At 42.3% G+C, this 17,815-nt stretch overlaps 1 protein-coding gene across 1 annotated transcript in view; it reads left to right on the forward strand.

Annotated features, from left to right (window-relative positions):
• Positions 1 to 17,815, forward strand: part of DNAH8 (dynein axonemal heavy chain 8) — a 357,024-nt gene that overhangs the window by 337,477 nt on the left and 1,732 nt on the right. The window contains exon 92 of the mRNA XM_038553950.1: positions 16,098 to 16,219. Coding sequence (XP_038409878.1) covers positions 16,098 to 16,219 — 122 coding nt within the window. The remainder of the gene's footprint in view (positions 1 to 16,097; positions 16,220 to 17,815) is intronic.

Below are 17,815 nucleotides of genomic sequence, written 5' to 3' on the forward strand. Positions count from 1 at the left end.
TTTACTGACTTCATGCATGAGTTCTAGCAGTTTTTTAGTGGAGTCTTTAGGGTTTTCTATATGAGTATCATGTCATCTGCAAATAGTGAAAGTTTGACTTTTTCCTTGGTGATTTGGATGGCTTTTATTTCTTTTTGTTATCTGACTGCTGTGGCTAGGACTTCCAGTGCTATATTGAATAAAAGTGGTGAGAGCGGACATCCCTGTCTTATTTTTGACTGTAGAGGAAAAGCTCTCAGTTTTCCCCAAATGAGGATGATATTAACTGTGGGTTTTTCATAGATGGCCTTTATTATGTTAACATATGTTCCCTCTAAACCTACTTTGTTGAGGGTTTTTATCATGAATGGATGTTGTACTTTGTCAAATGCTTTTTCTGCATCTATTGAAAAGATCGTATTATTCTTTTCTTTTACTAATGGGATATATCATATTGATTGATTTGTGAATATTGAATCACTTTTGTAACCCCAAAATAAATCCCACTTGATTGTGGTGAATGATTTTTTTTAAACGTATCGTTGGCTTAGGTTTGCTAGTATTTTATTGAGGATTTTTTGCATCTATGTTCATCAGAGATATTGGCCTATAGCTCTCTTTTTCCATGGTGTCTTTATCTGGTTTTGGTATTGGAGTAATGCTGGCCTAAAATAATAAATCTGGAAGTTTTCCTTTCTTTTGTATTTTTTGGTATAGTTTGAGAAAAACAGGTATTTACTCTTCTTTAAATGTCTGGTAGAATTTGCCTGTGAAGCCATCTGGTCCTGGACTTTTATTTGTTGGGAGGTGTTTTTGGTTACTGACTCAGTTTTTTTGCTGATTATCTGTCTGTTCAAATTTTTTATTTCTTCTTGTTTCAGTTTTGGTAGTTTATATGTTTCTAGGAATTTAGCCATTTCTTCTAGGCTGTCCAATTTGTTGGCATACAATTTTTCATAATATTCTCTTCCATTTGCTTGTATTTCTGTAGTGCTGGCTGTTACTTCTCCTCTTTCATTTGTGGCTGCATTAATACAATCTAAGAAGTATTCACACATACAAATTTAGGAAGCATTATTGCCAATCACACAATATGGTTGAATCTCATGAAATAATATTAAGTGAAGGAAGTGAAACAGAACACATTACAATGTGTTTTACTGCATACATCTTAATCTATATGTGATGTATGTATAACATATGATTCCATATAAAACAGGCAAAACAGATCCATGACCTGAAGGTCTACGAATGTTCCATTTCTTGATTTAGATGTTAGTTACATGGCTCTTCTCTTGGTGAAAATTCATCAAGTAAGTGTATAGACACTTAAAATTTTTGCAGTTTTCTTTGTATAAATAATCTTTTAAAATGATATATCTGTAATTGTTCTCTGTATATTATCTTACAAAACTATACATAGATACTATTACTTCAATAGGCTTTAGATTTATAAAGGACAGTTCCCAGATTTCACTTATCTATTTTTCTCCCAGAACTTCCATTGAATTTAGGGAGGAAACACTTCTATTATGGTTCTCAGACTTTGTGAATCTACTTACAAGTCTCTCTTTCCTCCTTACCAGCCCTCAATTTGAGTGAGTTGTCACCAGGTAATTCCTGGCTTGAGGGACTGAAGAAATAACACTTAACTTAATTAGGATTGTCTAACCATCTTCCATTTGCCAGCCCCTCTGCTAGGTGCTTTCAATAGAGAGAGATTTGAGACCCAATTCATCCCCTAAAGTAGCTCATAATCTGATTGGTAAGACAGGCCCATCAGCAACGTTAACATAATGTGATAAGTGCTCCATCCAGGTGAGAACTAAGTGCCACAGTAGTACAGAGAGATGAATCCTGCCAAAGCAGGGCTCCCGAAGAGCTTTGTACAGGAAGCACAGCATAGGATTTTCAGGGACTTGAGAAAAGGGCATTCCAGCCAGAGACCTGAGCAAAGACACAGCATGGGGAAAGAAGGACAGCAGTGTGGCCAGAGCTCAGGAAGAGGGAGCATAGGTGGGGGGCAGTGAGGTTTGAGTTCAGAGTCTTCTGGGGGAGGTTAGGCCACATCATAAGGCAATTAGAAGTCCACAGAAATCAGAAGATAATCCCAGGAGAAGGTAGGGGATAGACTAAACTATGGAGGTCCAGAGCAATGAGACTCTTACGAAGTCCAAGGGAGAGAGCCTGGGACCTCAACCAGGTGAAGAGGAAGAGACAGATTTGATGGAACGATTAAATGGGGGAATCTTTGACAATGGTTGAGTTTGAAAGCCTGGTATAAGACAGGGAGCACTGGGAGAGGAACAGGTTGGGAGGAAAGTTTCCTCCCTTCCTTTCCTACTAAAATTGTCAGCTAGTGTTAGTAGGACATCCAGGTAGAGAGGTGTGTTGGCTGACTTGGGAGTTCAGGAGAGGGGTAAAGATCAGTGATTTTTTAAAAAGATGTGAGGTTATTGAGTGCATTTTAGATAATTCGGAAACCAAGAGAGAGGGGTTGGTTGATCCTTGGCTTTCCACAGATGCAGACAAGCTAAGTCTTGTACTTCAATGATTGCTTTTTTTCCCATTAGAAATATGACTTAACACAGCAAAGTATTAATATGAACTAATCTTTCATTGTTACTATTTGTTAAGAAATGTTACAAACCAGAACATTTAAAGAAATACAAATACAGACATACGTTTCAGTTTTCTTGTCTTTATTTGTTAATAATACTAATCCTTTCTCTTTTCTTCATTTCTGTTTTCAGCTTAAACTTTGATTCTTTCGCTAATGGCTCTCCATGTCTTGGAAAGCCCTGGACTTATTCAAGCATGCTACCTTTACATACAAGCATACAGACATACATCCTTATCTATGACTGCTTTCCATTTGTAGCCTAGAAGAATGGAGGCCAACTTTCTCTGCATGCTAATCACTTTTCTGCTTCCTTTTCCTTCTTTTGACACAAGAGACAAATAACTTTCTGTTCCATACTACCTGACCAAATCTGGAAAACATAAAGGTTACAGCAACTTCATGCATGTTCACAGGCAGTGTGTAAGCAGATAAAGTGCTTTCCAGTTGAAAGCATCTCTGGTCATTATTTGACATCAATAATTGATTTCTCAGCATGACTATATCTCCTGGGTTTTATATCTTTTTTTAAAAAGATTTTATTTATTCATGAGAGACACAGAAAGAGAGAGAGAGAGGCAGAGACACAGGCAGAGGGAGAAGCAGGCTCCCTGCAGGGAGCCTGATGTAGGACTCAATCCCAGGTCTCCAGGATCACCCCCTGGGCTGAAGGCGGAACTAAACTGCTGAGCCACCCAGGCTGCCCAATGGGTTTTATATCTTTTAACCTAGTCCCCTTTGATGAAGCTTCTTTCTTTGGCACAAGATATTTAAGCAAATGGGTTTCTTTAATTAAAAAAAAATACACGTTTAAGTAAAACACAATGCAGTTTGCAATGAGGCCATAGTTTCATCACAGAGATGTATCGTCAAAATCACCTAGGCTATAAAATATATGAAAAAACATTTTCATATATGACAATTTGTTTTGTATTCTTATAATGTAATATGGCATCCAATACTGTCTGATATGTGTTTGCCATCATGCCTCTGATGATTGTTCCTCAGGCTAAGTGACTTCAAGGTCCACACTGCCACAATGACATGTGACAGGACTTGTGTGCACTCCAGTCTGTGCCTAAGATAATGCTATTTATAGCATTGCTCCTTTGCCTCATGGTGGCCTGGTATTTTGTCAGTCTTACTTGAAGAGGCTGAGTCCATCACCATGGAGTAATATTTTCAGCCCCCTTCACAATAATTTCTTGTAGCAGTTGATGAGTTCAACCATGTGGCAATTAGGTTTGATTATTAAAATGGTCAAGCTTTCTCTACCCATGACCCTATAATATTTGTTCAATGGCTCAGCTTTTGACAGTGCATGGATTAGCCTCCCAAGAAAACCTTTGTGCTCCACTGGATTTTCCCATCAGTCATTGATACACATGTTCACATATTGTTTAAGATTGTCTTCTCAGGGTTCTTGAAGAATTTATTTGGCCTCTGGTTCCCACAGGTACACCTTTCCATAGCACTATGTACACATGATTGATTCTAGTTTGCGTGTGTGTCTGTGTCATAAGTGTGGACTGTGAATTATGAGTATAATTCAAGTGGGTATAGACCACCTTGCAAAACCTCGTAATTTGATAGCTATGCTTTACCATTTGGCATTAGGTATGATTCACAGGTGCTGCTGGTGCAGAGGTTGAATGTGCTTTTTTGGGCCTCACACCTCTATAGTAGATTGAACCATGCAGTATCCTTATTCTCCAAATGTTTAACTCAGTCTGGAGCTTGATGCCAATTGGATGCCAACTTGCGTTAGTTTTTCTGTTTTCTCCTCAGTGTCTCAACAAGCCATGTCAGTATGTCATAGTAGATATCAATGACAACTTACACACTAGTACAAACCAAGATTTTTCCAAGAATTTTGCTGAAGCAAGGGGATGGTTACTTTTTGTCCTTTTATCTTTTGTTACGGTAAAAATCATCTACAACCTCTGGCCTATGTATTTGTCTTCAGGGCAACATCATTAACTAGCACTCTCATTATAAAAGCCTGACATTTGGGGGGTTAATAGAATTTTAGGATTGGAAGGGACTAGGAGATCTCTTCCAATCCCATAACAATCCTAAACATGCCTCATAGCTACTGTTTGCTGAACCAGAGCTGACATCTGAGGGAAGCCAGGTGAACCTCAGGGTTCTAAACCCTGAATGATAGCACCTACCTGCTCTGTCCTCAAACCACAGAATGATAGGAGGACTGTGGACATCTCAGAAATGCCTCCAGATTGAGTAACAACCCATCTTCCTTGCTTTCATGTGGGAGGGGCTTAGATGAACCTGGCTTCAGTCACAACCTCATCCCTTATAATTCTAATTCTAGTTTCTGCACATTGTTATCTTCCTTACCAACTGTCTAATTTGTAATCTGGACAACCTCAACATTGCTATCTGCAAGGCCATGAAAACTAGTGACCTCCTTGCCAACTTCATTCCCCTTAACCAAACTAGGATGCCAGTTCTGGAAACTTTCACATCTTGGCTTTCATTCATTATCTTTTTTGGTTCTCCTCCTGCCTCTCCTAGGACTGCTTCTCAGTCTACTTTGTAGACTCAGGCTCTTCTCAAGCAAGTTCTGCCCTTGATCCTGGTACCCACATGGGTGACATTAGCCATTCTCACAGATGCGACTACTTATCTCTACTTAGGACTGACTCATCCAAAGTCCTGGTTTAAGATTCTGACTCTTCACTTCTACCTGCCAATGTAGAATATTCCATCCTCCTGTGAACCTCACCAGTTCTATCATTTGGTCATCTTCCTTCTAAACCATCCTTATCAAGATTCTGCTATATTTGCTGTGTATCACCATCCTCCAGATCACCCAACTCTTGTGAATGGTCCTCTCACATCCAAACAGCTTGGAAGAGGGAAACCCAGAAATCCTAGTGTCGTGTTAGACAAGAGGGGAAAGTAGGAAGTAGTGACAGATGCTGCCAGAGGTCAAGTAAGATAGGTCTAAAAGTGGTCAGATGGCTTTATCAACAAGGACACTGTTGGCAATGGAAGCGTCAGTGGAGTGAAGGTGGAAGGAAGGAGTCAGACTTCAATGTGAGTGAGTGAGACAATAGGAAATGGGGAAACAAAGTATAGACAAGAAGGATAATTATCTCAAGAAATTTGGCCTTGAAGAGAAGAAGCATGTTGGAGGAGTAGTTGTAAGAAGAAATTATTTCCTTTTTTCTTCTTCTAATGATAGGAGAGGCTTTAATCTATTCACATACAGATGGGAAGAAGCCAGGAGAGATAGAGATAGATGATAGAGATAGATAGAGATAGATAGAGATAGAGATAGAGATAGAGATAGAGATAGAGATAGATAGAGATGGCAAAGATAACAGAGAGGGATAAGAGAAGCAAAGAGGGGATGGCTCCCGAGTGGAGGGATGCACTCCAAGCATATGGGTGTGGAGGGACACCATACCCATTATTGTAAGAGTAATAAGGGATGAACGAATATAGATACAATTGAGTTTGTCAGTTTGATGGTAAGAAGTTAAGGGGTTTCCCACCTGACACCTTCTATTTTCTCCTTGAAGAAGGAGGCAAAGTGATCTCGGGAGCAAGAAGGTGTCAGAGGATATTTTAGGAGAATGGCAGATGTTTAAGAAAGTGGGCTCCTGAGAGGCACAAGGAAAGATTGCTGGGTGGCTTTGAGAATCCCATCAAGGCTAGTGGCAACTGTGTAATGGCCTGACTATAATTCAGCAGCCTGAAACAGGTGTAAGAAGGGGGACATTTGGATTCATCTAGGATTGGAGTTTTTCTGGGCAAGTGATGAAAAGAATGGATCTAGACTACATAGGAAAGAACTGAAGGAAAGGTGGAGTTCAGGTCTTCAGAAATGGTGAGGTCAGGGAACGAAGAGGTCAAGATCCTGAATGGAGGCCAAAGAGGCCCAGGTGATGGAGGATGCTCAGGGAACAGGGCAGGTCATATTTGGTAGAGAGGAGCATGTGGCCAAAGGGTGTGCTTGGCAGAGCTGCAGAGATTCTCATAAAGGATGGAGAAAGTACTGTGTCTTTAGGGTTGAGGAAGGCTCCAGTAAGAGGAAGATGATGAAGGGAATGTCCCTGTGAAGAGGTGGAAAAATGGGAGAGTTGATTAACCATAGACCCACTCCAGAGGGAACAATGGAAAGGTTTGGTGGGGCAAGGAAAAGAAAGCATAAAGTAGAACATAGAGAAGATAGAGTAGTTCAGGTCATTAATATTTTGGCACATGGGACATGGTGGATTAAGCAGACACCAGAAGTAGCCCCAGTTTTCCCACATGTACTTAGGTTCTGTTGGAGCCAACTGTATCCTGGATTAACAGCATCACAGAGAAAATATATATGTCTCAGGGGGCCATGGGGCTGTGGAAGGAGTCCACTCGTACTTCTAACAGCCTTCCTAATATTTTGCTTGTACTGTGCGGCATTTCTGCTCCTACTTGTCAAATTTGTTCTTAAAACAAATGTGGATCAGTGACCTGTCAATAGCCTGCTGTGCAGATCTTTTTACAGAACAGTGGTTCTCAGTCCTACCTCGACAATTGAATCATCTGGGAAACTTTTAATATATAGCAATGCCTGGGGCTCCAGACCAATTTTATCAGAACCTCTGGTGATGAAGCCTCTAGAGTCTGTACAATTAGTTTTCTTAAAAGCTCCCTTGGTCATTCTAATGTGTGAAGAAACTAGGCTTTAGACTTGCTACCCAGTATGTGGCCCACTAGCCAACAGCATCAGTGTGACCTGGGAGCTTGATAGAAATGGAGAATCTTAGGCCCCCACCCTTGACCTACCTACTGAATCATAACTTGCATTTTAATAAGAGTTCCTTCCCTTCTGATACCTATGACCATGGAAGTTTGAGAAGCCCTGCCTTGAAGCAATGCTAATGCTGGGGTCCCACCTCTAGATTCTGATTCTATTGATCTAGGTTGTGACCTGGGAATCAGGAGTTTTAAAGGCTTCCCAGATATTTCTAATTTTTAGCCAAGTTTAAGATCCCCACCTTACATCATCTGGCAAAGCATCAGGAAAGGTGCCTGGTACCTTTTTATTCAATTGGGTGGATCAACCCCATCTTTGTTTAATGATTTGTGACCTTTATTTAACTTACTAATGAACTCCATTTGCTTCTCATTTGGGGGAAAAACTGCCTGTCATACACTTGTGGCAGGAACATCATTTCTCCTCATCTTTGGAGATGCTACTGGGAAGCTTGGTAACTAATAAGACAGGAAATACTGCCCAACCAAAGGCCCATTACATAAGGATTGGTTCATTTATTAAAGAAAAAAAATTGCTGATAGGACCATCATTACAGAATACCAACCTCCTCAGATCAAATTGAGACAAGCAACCTTCCTTATTAGTTATATATATATATATATATTTTTTTTTTTTTGGCTTTTCTTAGTCCTTGTTTGAAATGATATTTAAAGAACTCTACAGCTTTCTTTAAGCCGACTGACTGCACAAGTCAAACAACAGTAATTAGTTTGCTGAAATGTTGGGTTACTACTATTATAGGAATTAAGACATAACAAGTGTTATTTTAGATGTGATTTTTCAAGCATAACCCCAGCTTAATAGTGAAATTTTAAAGAACAAACGTGACAAGTGTTTTAAGATTCCATTGTGTTGTATGAGTTTGAAGGGGGAAAATTAAAAAAAAACAAAAAAACATCTCTTTTAGACCACATGCAACTCAGATGTTTGAATAGTCAAATCACCCATTTCCATGTGGGTGGTTAAATCTCATGAAGAACAGAAGGTTATTATTAGTGAAGACTTTCCTCCAACTTTTTGTTTCTCACTTCAGAGTCAAGCATATGAATGCATGAATCACTTTTCCACCACTGATGATTGAAATTTGGTTTAAGAATTATTAAAACTAAATTGGTGCCAAGACAAAAGTACTGCTTTTCAAGTTTTTATAAAGAAAAATGTATCAATAGTCTTTTAAAATTATACAGGCTTCAGAAAACACAGATTTTGATTCCATTAGCCTTGATATTAGTCTACAAGAAAGATGGTCATTCATTTTTTTAAATTCAATAATGAGCAGTTCAGTGGATTTACTACAGTTTGAATTCCACAAGATCATGTCTTTTTATTCAGGAAGCCAAAACAAAACTATCAAGACTTGAAAAACTGTGTATCTTCTCCACGTTCTCTGGGTGGGAATGGGGCATGGGAACAGTTCCCTACCCTCCGCTCTCAAGGCCTCAAATACATTTATTTCACATTTCCCTTTCTTAGCAGCTCAAGATAATCTGTGTTCTAGATTCCACCTACCAATATACTAAGACTGCTACCTAAACATCAGGAGGCGTACTGTTGAAATAAACTAGACAACATCATGCACATCCCCCAGTAGGGAGAAGATAGGAGATACTCTTTCCCTAACGGCACTAGAGGTTTTCAGAGCTTTCTGACAATGGCTGACGTCTTCAAAGCAGGTGTGTGTTACATGAGAGAGAATCCCACTCATCCATCATCGGGCACCTAGTCATTGTCCTGAATGCCATATGGAGAGAGGTTAAATATGCAACTTAGACAGAATTTAAAGTGTTAGAGAAAAATTCAATTATTCAATTTGTACAGATGGGTGGTTAAGAACAAGATTCATGTCTTGTGCATTATGGCCTTGCAGATTCATAGATCAGGGATGACTTTTAAAATATCACAAAATAGGGTCGATTGAATTCTAACTACTCTGGTTACATAGTGTCTAATATGCTACATGGAGGCATGTTTAGTGTTGAGTGATGAAAATGACATTTGTGGAGGGACTTCCAAGAAAGAACTGGATATTATCATTGTGGTCATTGTTGGTTGACAACTTCCTGGGTGTAACCTGAAACCAGCCCCCATATGTGGTAGACAGAGAGAGACTGAAGGAAGAGGCAGGCCACTCTGGATTGGTAGGTGGCAGGTTTTATAAGTAAAGGCACTTACATAAGAGGCTTATCTTGGGTGGCCATAAGCCGAATAGATCTCTGTACCCACCTGTCAAATGTTAAAAGTTTACATAGAGGACTTAACTGTCCAGTCATGTATACCAACCAGATGGCCTCAACAATGCATCACTATCTCAAGGCTACATCCCTCAGGCAGCTTCTGGGAGCAGGAAAGGCAAGTGGAACACACATTGTAAGGACAAGAGAGGGGATGATGAGCCTCCAGTTGCCCAGGTAAAGCTCACGGGTCAGGCAGTGGCCATGTCCTCTTGATGACCTCCACCAACACTCTGTGATCAGCTGTTAATAATCTCACGGGCTTCCCTCTTCTGCAGTGGGACCTGAGCCATCAGCAAGGGGTTTCACTAGCAGAGAGGTTGCTCTTTTGGCAGCTACCTGGCTGCACGGCAGGCAGATACCACAGCAACAGTATGGACACATGCAAGAGAAAACACAGATCAAAACAGTGATCCCAAAATTAGTCAGAACTTTCTCCACCAAGAGCTCCATGGTTCCAACTACTGATTTATTAAGTCCTGTGGACTGGGAGTTGGATTACTTAGACCATCCGCTGGTGTCCTCATGTGATCTAATAAAGATGATACGTTGGCAGACACATCAGGAATGAACACATAACATTCTATTTGGATAATGGCAGAGGTGCCTCCTTACGAGGCAATAACAATGTCCAAGGCCATCCTATCTTGGAAGACAGTTTTTCTCATTAGAGATGTTTCAGTGTTTGTTAAGGACAGGCTCTGTTGGCTATCATTCAAGACTTGCTGAATGAATTTAGCAAGGGCTTCTGTGTATGCTATAACGTCCTCCAGGCCAATGGAGAGACAAAGACTGCACCCAAATGATCATACCAACTGAAAACAGCACACCCACCTGGCCTTGAGGAGAGGGAAATTGGCAGTTTTAAGAACGTGAGCTGGTTGTGCATACATACCGTCCATGTTGGCTGAGGGAGGTAGCCCCGTCAGGCATGAGATGGACTGGGAGTGGGTTAAGCCTGACCAGGACTCCCACCTTTTCCCCTCCTTCAGTGGTGCAATACCATTTCAGGCATAGTGCATTTCAACAGATCTGACTTGCAGCAGGACAGTGGGATCCCAGTGAAGATTGAGTAGTTCTCCCTCACACAGGGGTGCTAACTAACACCTATACCAGCAGGACATCCCATTGCAATTTCCATTAGGTAACTCCTGTCCCAGGTGTGGTGCAGCTTGGTGTTGTCAGCAGCATAGCACGTTGATCCACAGTGAGAGCTGGGGCAATGGCTGTTCCCTGCAACTGCCATGCCTTTATGGGATTGGAGACCTTGGCAGGGGTCCCCAGTCTGGCATATGGGGAACAGGCCCTACTGATGGATAATCCAAATGTATGAAAGCCTGAGAATTCTGTAGCTCAGTGGGCCAAGGTGGTTTTACCTATTACTAACTTAATCTGATGCTTTAATATTCCAGTTTTCCTTTCTACCTGCCCCACAGACACACCCTGGCTGCTCACGGGTTATAGGGGAAATGGAGCTGCCATGCAATGTCATGTGCCTTTGCCTAGTCTTGCACATTGTGATCTTTGGAATGTACCTCTGATCACTGTCTTAGTCAATGAGGGTATCCATACATGCTACTCAGCTCCTCTAGTCCCCTAATGGTGGTAGTCTGCTTTGCATAGTGCCAGAGGAAAGCTTGGGTTAGACCAGATGTAGCATCTACACAAACAAAGGCATATTTTTTACATCCCTCATTCAGAGGGAGGAGCCAATATAATCAATTTTCCAATCATAGCTTCTGGGACAACATGCCGCTTACCCCACCAACTGACTCCCAAAACCTTATAGCAGCACCTGGGCCTTTAATTTTCTGTGGGTTCACTACTCATCTTCTCTCCCAGATGTTCCAGCAAAGCCTGCAGCATTTCCTGCCATAGAGGCAAGTCTTCACATGTTAACATTCTATTGTCAGTGTAATGGGACCATTTTACTGATGTGGGGAAGGAGAACCAGGGACAGGTCGTGGATTACCATGCCATGACATACGGTGGGGCTGTGAGGGTGACCTCAAGGAAGCGCTTCAAAAGTCCATGGGAGGCAAATTTGATCCTGTGACCCAGAAGTCAGGGGTATACTGAAAAAAGCATTTGCTAAGTCCAGCATAACATAATAAACTCCTAAGACCATGACCAAGGTATCTAAGATGGTGGCAGTGTTGGGCACAGTCACGTATTGAATAGGGGGACACAATCTTATGCAATTTTGGAGAGGTCCACCATCATCCGCCACAAGCCATCTAGCTTTTTTATCAGACATACTGTTGATGGCATATGGGCAGGGCATGCAATATCCACTCAGGGAAGTTCTTGGACAGTTTCTCTTATCTCCTTATGCATCCCCAGCAATGTATACTGTTTGACAGCTACCACTCTTCCAGGGCTGGCAGACTTACTGGTTCCCAGTTGGCATTTTCCATCAACACTGCTTTGATTACTGTAACCTGGAAGCAGAATTCACCAATAGGGGTTTGCAGAGTTTGACCTTGTAGGATATTAGTGTCTAATATGTTTTCTGGTATTGGAGAGAAAAACAGCCTCACATTTTTGGGGGCAGAATGCTCGATTTGCCGGGTCAAAAGGACCTTCCTGACCATAACTGTTTGCCTTTCATAATCATTGATGACACTGAGGGGGCCAGGAAACTTCGAGGGTTACCATGTGTTAGAGTACATTCAGCTCCAGTATCCACCAGAACTGTCAATTTTATTTCTGGAGGACTGGTGAGTAGTGAACTCAACATGAGTCCTCCCATCACCTCCAGTGGTGTCAACGGACGCACTCTTGGACTGCATCCAACAATACCCTGGGCATAAGGAGGCACCCACACTGAGTAAGACCGCATTCCTGAGGCCTCCCTCTGTTGGAGTGGGCAGGGCATCAGACATGGTAGGTGAAGATGGGGCAAGTCAAAATTATTGGTCAAATTTCAAGGCTTTTCCATAGTTTCCACAGGCTGTTGGTCTGTTTGCTCAGGTGGGGTCCTTGTAGCAATGAAGCCAAACACGTTTGCTTCTGGGCTATTATTACTGGACCATTTATAGATGATTGGGATAGCCTTTTGACTTTCTGAGTTCCTTCTCTGTCTCAGGTCTATCCCACAGCCCCTGCCGGTTCCTAGGATCTGTCAGTTTCCCCCAGATCAGCAATGAATTGCCCAACACCATAAATATCTTGCCCCACAACTAGACTTAGCATGGATATCAGCATCCTGTACCAGATGTGGGTAGAGGACAGGCTAGAGTATCTGTACCAGGACAGCCTGATACAGCCTATACCAAGACAGGCTTGAGTATCTGGACTTTCATTACTGCAGTGAATGTGGCCCTGATCATGCCCTTCAAAGACAGGAGTGTAGATGGCCTATGTCATTCCCAACTCCCTAAAAATTTTTTGTACCTCCTCTGTAGATTTCCAGGGCTCCATCTTCCCAGAGAAATCGCCTTCATTGGGCCAAGCCTCCATGCAGGTTAGAACAGTCCAATCTAGATGGGAATGTGTGCCTTGAACCAGCCTTCCCCACCGAGCACCATGCTGGCACTGCTGGAGGAATGGGTGTGTGGTGATGCCACTTGTATTTTCTGCCACCTGCCCAGTCAGAAGAATGTCATGATGTCTTGTATCCCATAGCTCCACTAACCATGCTTGGATACTTTTCTTGGCCTTTTGCTAGAACTTGGCAGCTGTATTAATATTAATAAGCTCAATTGGAGTATACGCTCTCATCATGAATGTTTTCTGAACTGGGGGCTGCCCCGCTGGCTGGGGTTGCCATTGCTGTGCTATTGCATTCCTTTGTACTAGGGGTCAGATGGCAGGGTGTTTTGTCCATTTCGTAGTCAATGACCCACAACATCCCCCTCCCTCACTTTGCTGAGCATTCTCTTTGCCACAGTGCAGTGTGCACAGTTTCTCAAAGAAGCAGTTTAAAGCAGCCAGCATTTTCCTGGTGCCCCTGCACTCCTATGGTGGTCCACAGCATCTGACATACAGGCCACCCCTCCCCACAGAGAGGTCATGGTCAACTCAGGATGTTTCCCTCAGATGCCTCTTTCCCAAGGCTGATTTCTTTGGTCTGCTGGCTAGCTCACCAATTATTGGTTTGTAACCTTCTTGGAAGCTTCCCTGATGAAATCTGAAACTGACCCCCTTCTGTAGAGGGCAGAGGGAGACCCAAAAAGAGGCAGGCCACTCCAGGTTGGTAGGTGGCAGGTTTAACAAGCAAGTGAATTTACGCAAAAGGCTTGTCTCAGTGGCCGCAAAAGGAGTAGATCTTCCTCACACCCACCCACCAAATGTAAAGGTTTATATAGAGGCCCTCACAGGATTCAGTCATGTACACCATCCAGATGGTCTCAAAAATCATGTCACTATCTCCAGGCTATGTTCTTGAACAACTTCTGGGAGTGGGGAAAGCAGAGGGCTCCAGGTTCCAAGGACAGGAGAGGGAGTGAAGAGTGTCTGATTGCCTGGGTGCAGCTCACAGGTGAACTGGTGGTCACATCTTCTTGATGACCTCCCTCCCCTTGCAGTCAAACACCACTGACAGGCAAAAACATAAAATGTTTGTATTACTACTAGAGTATGAATCTCCAGTATTTGACATTGAAGTCAACATAATCACATGCTGATCAGATCACTTCAAGTGACTCCACAGATTGACGTTGACCAGTAGTTGCTTCCAGGCAAACTTGTACTATTTCTTGGCCCCTGTAGTTAGCTTTTGGTATCATAAAATCTTCCTTTACTATCAGGCACTCTCAGTTTTGTGAAACTATAGCTTTATAAGAATCACCTATAAATGCCCTACAATCAGCTACTCGAAAAGCCCTACAATCAGCTACTCTGGTGGATTGACCTTTTGGATTAATTCAAAGGCTCTTCTTTAGCACCCAAATCCTGCTTTAGAGAGCACTTTGAGTACACTTTATATGATGCAAATATAACCAAATCATTTGCCTACTCTAAATATTCAGTGGCTTCCCACTAGCCACCAAATCAAGTCTAAACCCTGACCCTAAAAATTCCTGCTTCAACCTTATCTGCTAACATTGCCTCACCTTTTGCCTCCTTGTTTTTGCACATGCTGTTCCTCTAACTAGAATTGTCCCACCTGGCAAACTCCTGTGTATCTTGCAAGAGTCACCTTCAACTTTATCATCTTGATTCAGCCTTCCTTGTGCTGTCTTCCTGAGTGGTTTATTTTGTCCACACCTCTGCTCATAACAACATTGTATTATATATCCTGCCTTACTCCATATTTCTTCTAGACTGAGCTCCTCAAGTAGGATCCATGAATGGCCCTTTTCATCTTTGTGGTCATCCCATCTAGAGCAGTGCCTGGTAAACAGTGGCCACTCCTGAGAGTTTTAACAAAGAATTAATTAATTAATTAATTAATTAATTAATTAATTAATGTGTGCCTCCCCAGCTATCTAATTTAATAACCAGGAAGGGACTTGGGAACCAGAAGAACTTGATTCCCTCATTAAGCCAGACTAGAGGACTGTTCTTTCTTTCCAGTTTTAAGGGATAGTAACTCAGTACACTGCTTTATTATGCAACTTTTTCTTTTCCCTCTATTCTCAAACTTAATAAAATATTCTCACTTACATGCTGCTTTGTGCATAATAGTTCTCAGATCTCACTGGGAGTAGCGGGGGCATACATACTCCAAAAAATTGACTCATGATTATGAGTAAAGAGCCTCATGATTTTCACTATTAGCATGGGAGCCAAATATAATATAGAGGTCACAGATAAATCTTCCTAAGGTTTTGAAGTCCATTTGAAGTTTAGGGTAGAGTTTTTAACATAACTGCTACTCTCCAAGACTTCTCTTATTGAATTGAACAGCATGGTTTGCAAATATTAAATGTAAAGAAAGACCACAATATGTGAAACCATGTATTGCCTTAAAATAACTGTATTATGCACATTAAAACACATAGCTTTCCTTTCCGCTATGATTGCTTTGTTTGATCAAATTAAAAGTTGGGTTTTCCATTTTGGCATTATGCCTTGTTTCCTTAGACGAAATGAAATTGTTGCATGATAGCAAATAGAAGCTTGATAATGGTTTGATTCAAGTTTTCATTGGAATGCTGATCTCAGAATATTTACCATTCCAGTCCTGTTCCTAAATAGTGTGTTTTCAAATAGAGACTATGATCTAGACGTGGATTACAATTTTTAGACACTTGCATAGTTGAAACCCAGGAGAGAATTTCAAACCAAGGTTTTGTCTGAGGCAGAAAGGGTGCTACTTTCCTGCTGTCAGCCAGCAAGGAGTACTTAGTTCATTGAAGGTCCCTACAGAAACAAAACACAGAAAGAAATGTGTCCTTGAGGATCAATCTCAACTCCTCCTGGGTGGGCAGAAATTGGGAGATTGGTAAACAACTAACACTTGGCCCTGCCCCCTTATTGTTTCTCAAGTAGACTGCAACAAGCCATCAGAATCATCTAATTTTTTTTTAAGGCTTCCTCACAGCAATGAGGCAAGAAGTGACCCGCGCCCACAAAGGCTGGGCCCTAGACTCTGTGACCATCCACAATGAAGTTCTACGGCAGACCAAGGAGGAGATTGCATCACCCCCTGCGGTAGGCACTGCTGGGCTATAGCAGGGACAGTTCTGAAGCCAGGGTTGAAAGTTCAAATTCTACTTAAAACTGACCTATGAGTGCCTCGGTTAAGTCCATTGGCTTTGTAGCTGGGGTTTCCTAGGTCCTAACCAGGAGACTTCAGTGCCAAAGCCTCCTCCATTTTGTCAGAGTGCAAATTAATGGCAAGCACTGGAACTCCCCAGAGAGCATTTCTTTATAATTTCAAGTTGCACTTGTGTAACTCGTGAGCAGGAGCTGGAGACTGCTCACAGACTAGACAGGTGTCGGGGGCAGTAGAGACCAACAGTACCGGCAGTCCTGAGCTCTGGGGCCAGTCCCAGCTGCGCCCCCAACCCCACTAGCTGTGGCACCCTGGATGGGGGATACCCAGAGCGGGGAAGAGCGGGGCCCCTCAAGGTAAGCAGATGCCCCTGGGAGCCACTGTCTGGGAAGTTACCTGCTCTGTCAACTTGGGGAAGTTCTTTAACTTCCTCAACTACCTCATCTGTGAAATAAAGGTGATAATTTCACCTCATCAAAGATGATAGTGAGAATTAACTGGAATCATTTAGGACCCCACCGAGGTCCTCAAGACATCTTAGGCTCATTTTCCCTTTCTCTGATTTTCATTCCCTCGATTTTCAAGGAAGAGGATGGGGCCAGATGAATTCCAAGTTCTGGCCTTTTCTGCCACCTAACAGCAAGAGTTGCCTTTCTTCCAGTGTCCAGTAGTGCAGTCTTCATTTCTGTCTGCCACCCCCACCAGAAGCACACTTAACCTCCATACTTCTACCAGAAGTCTCCATTCAAGGCTACCCTAGGCTATTTCAATCACCCCCCTCAAAATTCTTCCAGTGCATTCCCATCATGCAATTCAAAAGTCACTTCTACATTTGTAGGTATTTGTTAGAGTAGCACCCCATTTCCTCGCGCCAAGATAGGTACTCATTTCCTAAGGCTGTTGCGACAAACCACAGAAATGTATTTCTTCAGAGGTCAGGCCAGAAGTCTGAAATCAAGGTATTGGCAGAGTTGGTTTTTTTCTGACGGCTCAGGGTGGGGTGAATCTGTTCCAGGTCTCTCTCTCTAGCTTCTGATGGTTACAGGCAGTCCTTGGTGTTCCTTGGCTTATAGCTGTGTCAATCCAGGCTTTGCTTCCATTGTCACATGGCCTTCTTCTCTATATGTATCTCTGTGTGTCCCCTCCTCTTCTTACAAGAACACCAGTCATTATTTTATTTTGTTTTTAAGATTTTATTTACTTATTCATGAGAGACACACAGAGAGAGGCAGAGACATAGGCAGTGGGAAAAGCAAGCTCCCTACCAGGAGCCTGATGTGGGACTCGATTCCAGGACACCAGGATCACCACCTGAGCCAAAAGCAGATGCTCAACCACTGAGCTACCCAGGTGCCCCCATATTGGGTTTAAAAGGCACTTTAATCCAATGTGACCTTAACTATTTACATCTGCTAAAACCATATTTCCACATGGTCACATTCAGAGGTTCTAAGTGGACATGAATAGGGGTGGGGGAGCACTATTCAGTCCACTACACCTCTAACTGTGACTTTGTAAAGTTCTGAAATGAA

Source organism: Canis lupus, chromosome 12 (genome assembly GCF_011100685.1).
Source record: "Canis lupus familiaris isolate Mischka breed German Shepherd chromosome 12, alternate assembly UU_Cfam_GSD_1.0, whole genome shotgun sequence".
Lineage (NCBI taxonomy): Eukaryota > Metazoa > Chordata > Mammalia > Carnivora > Canidae > Canis > Canis lupus.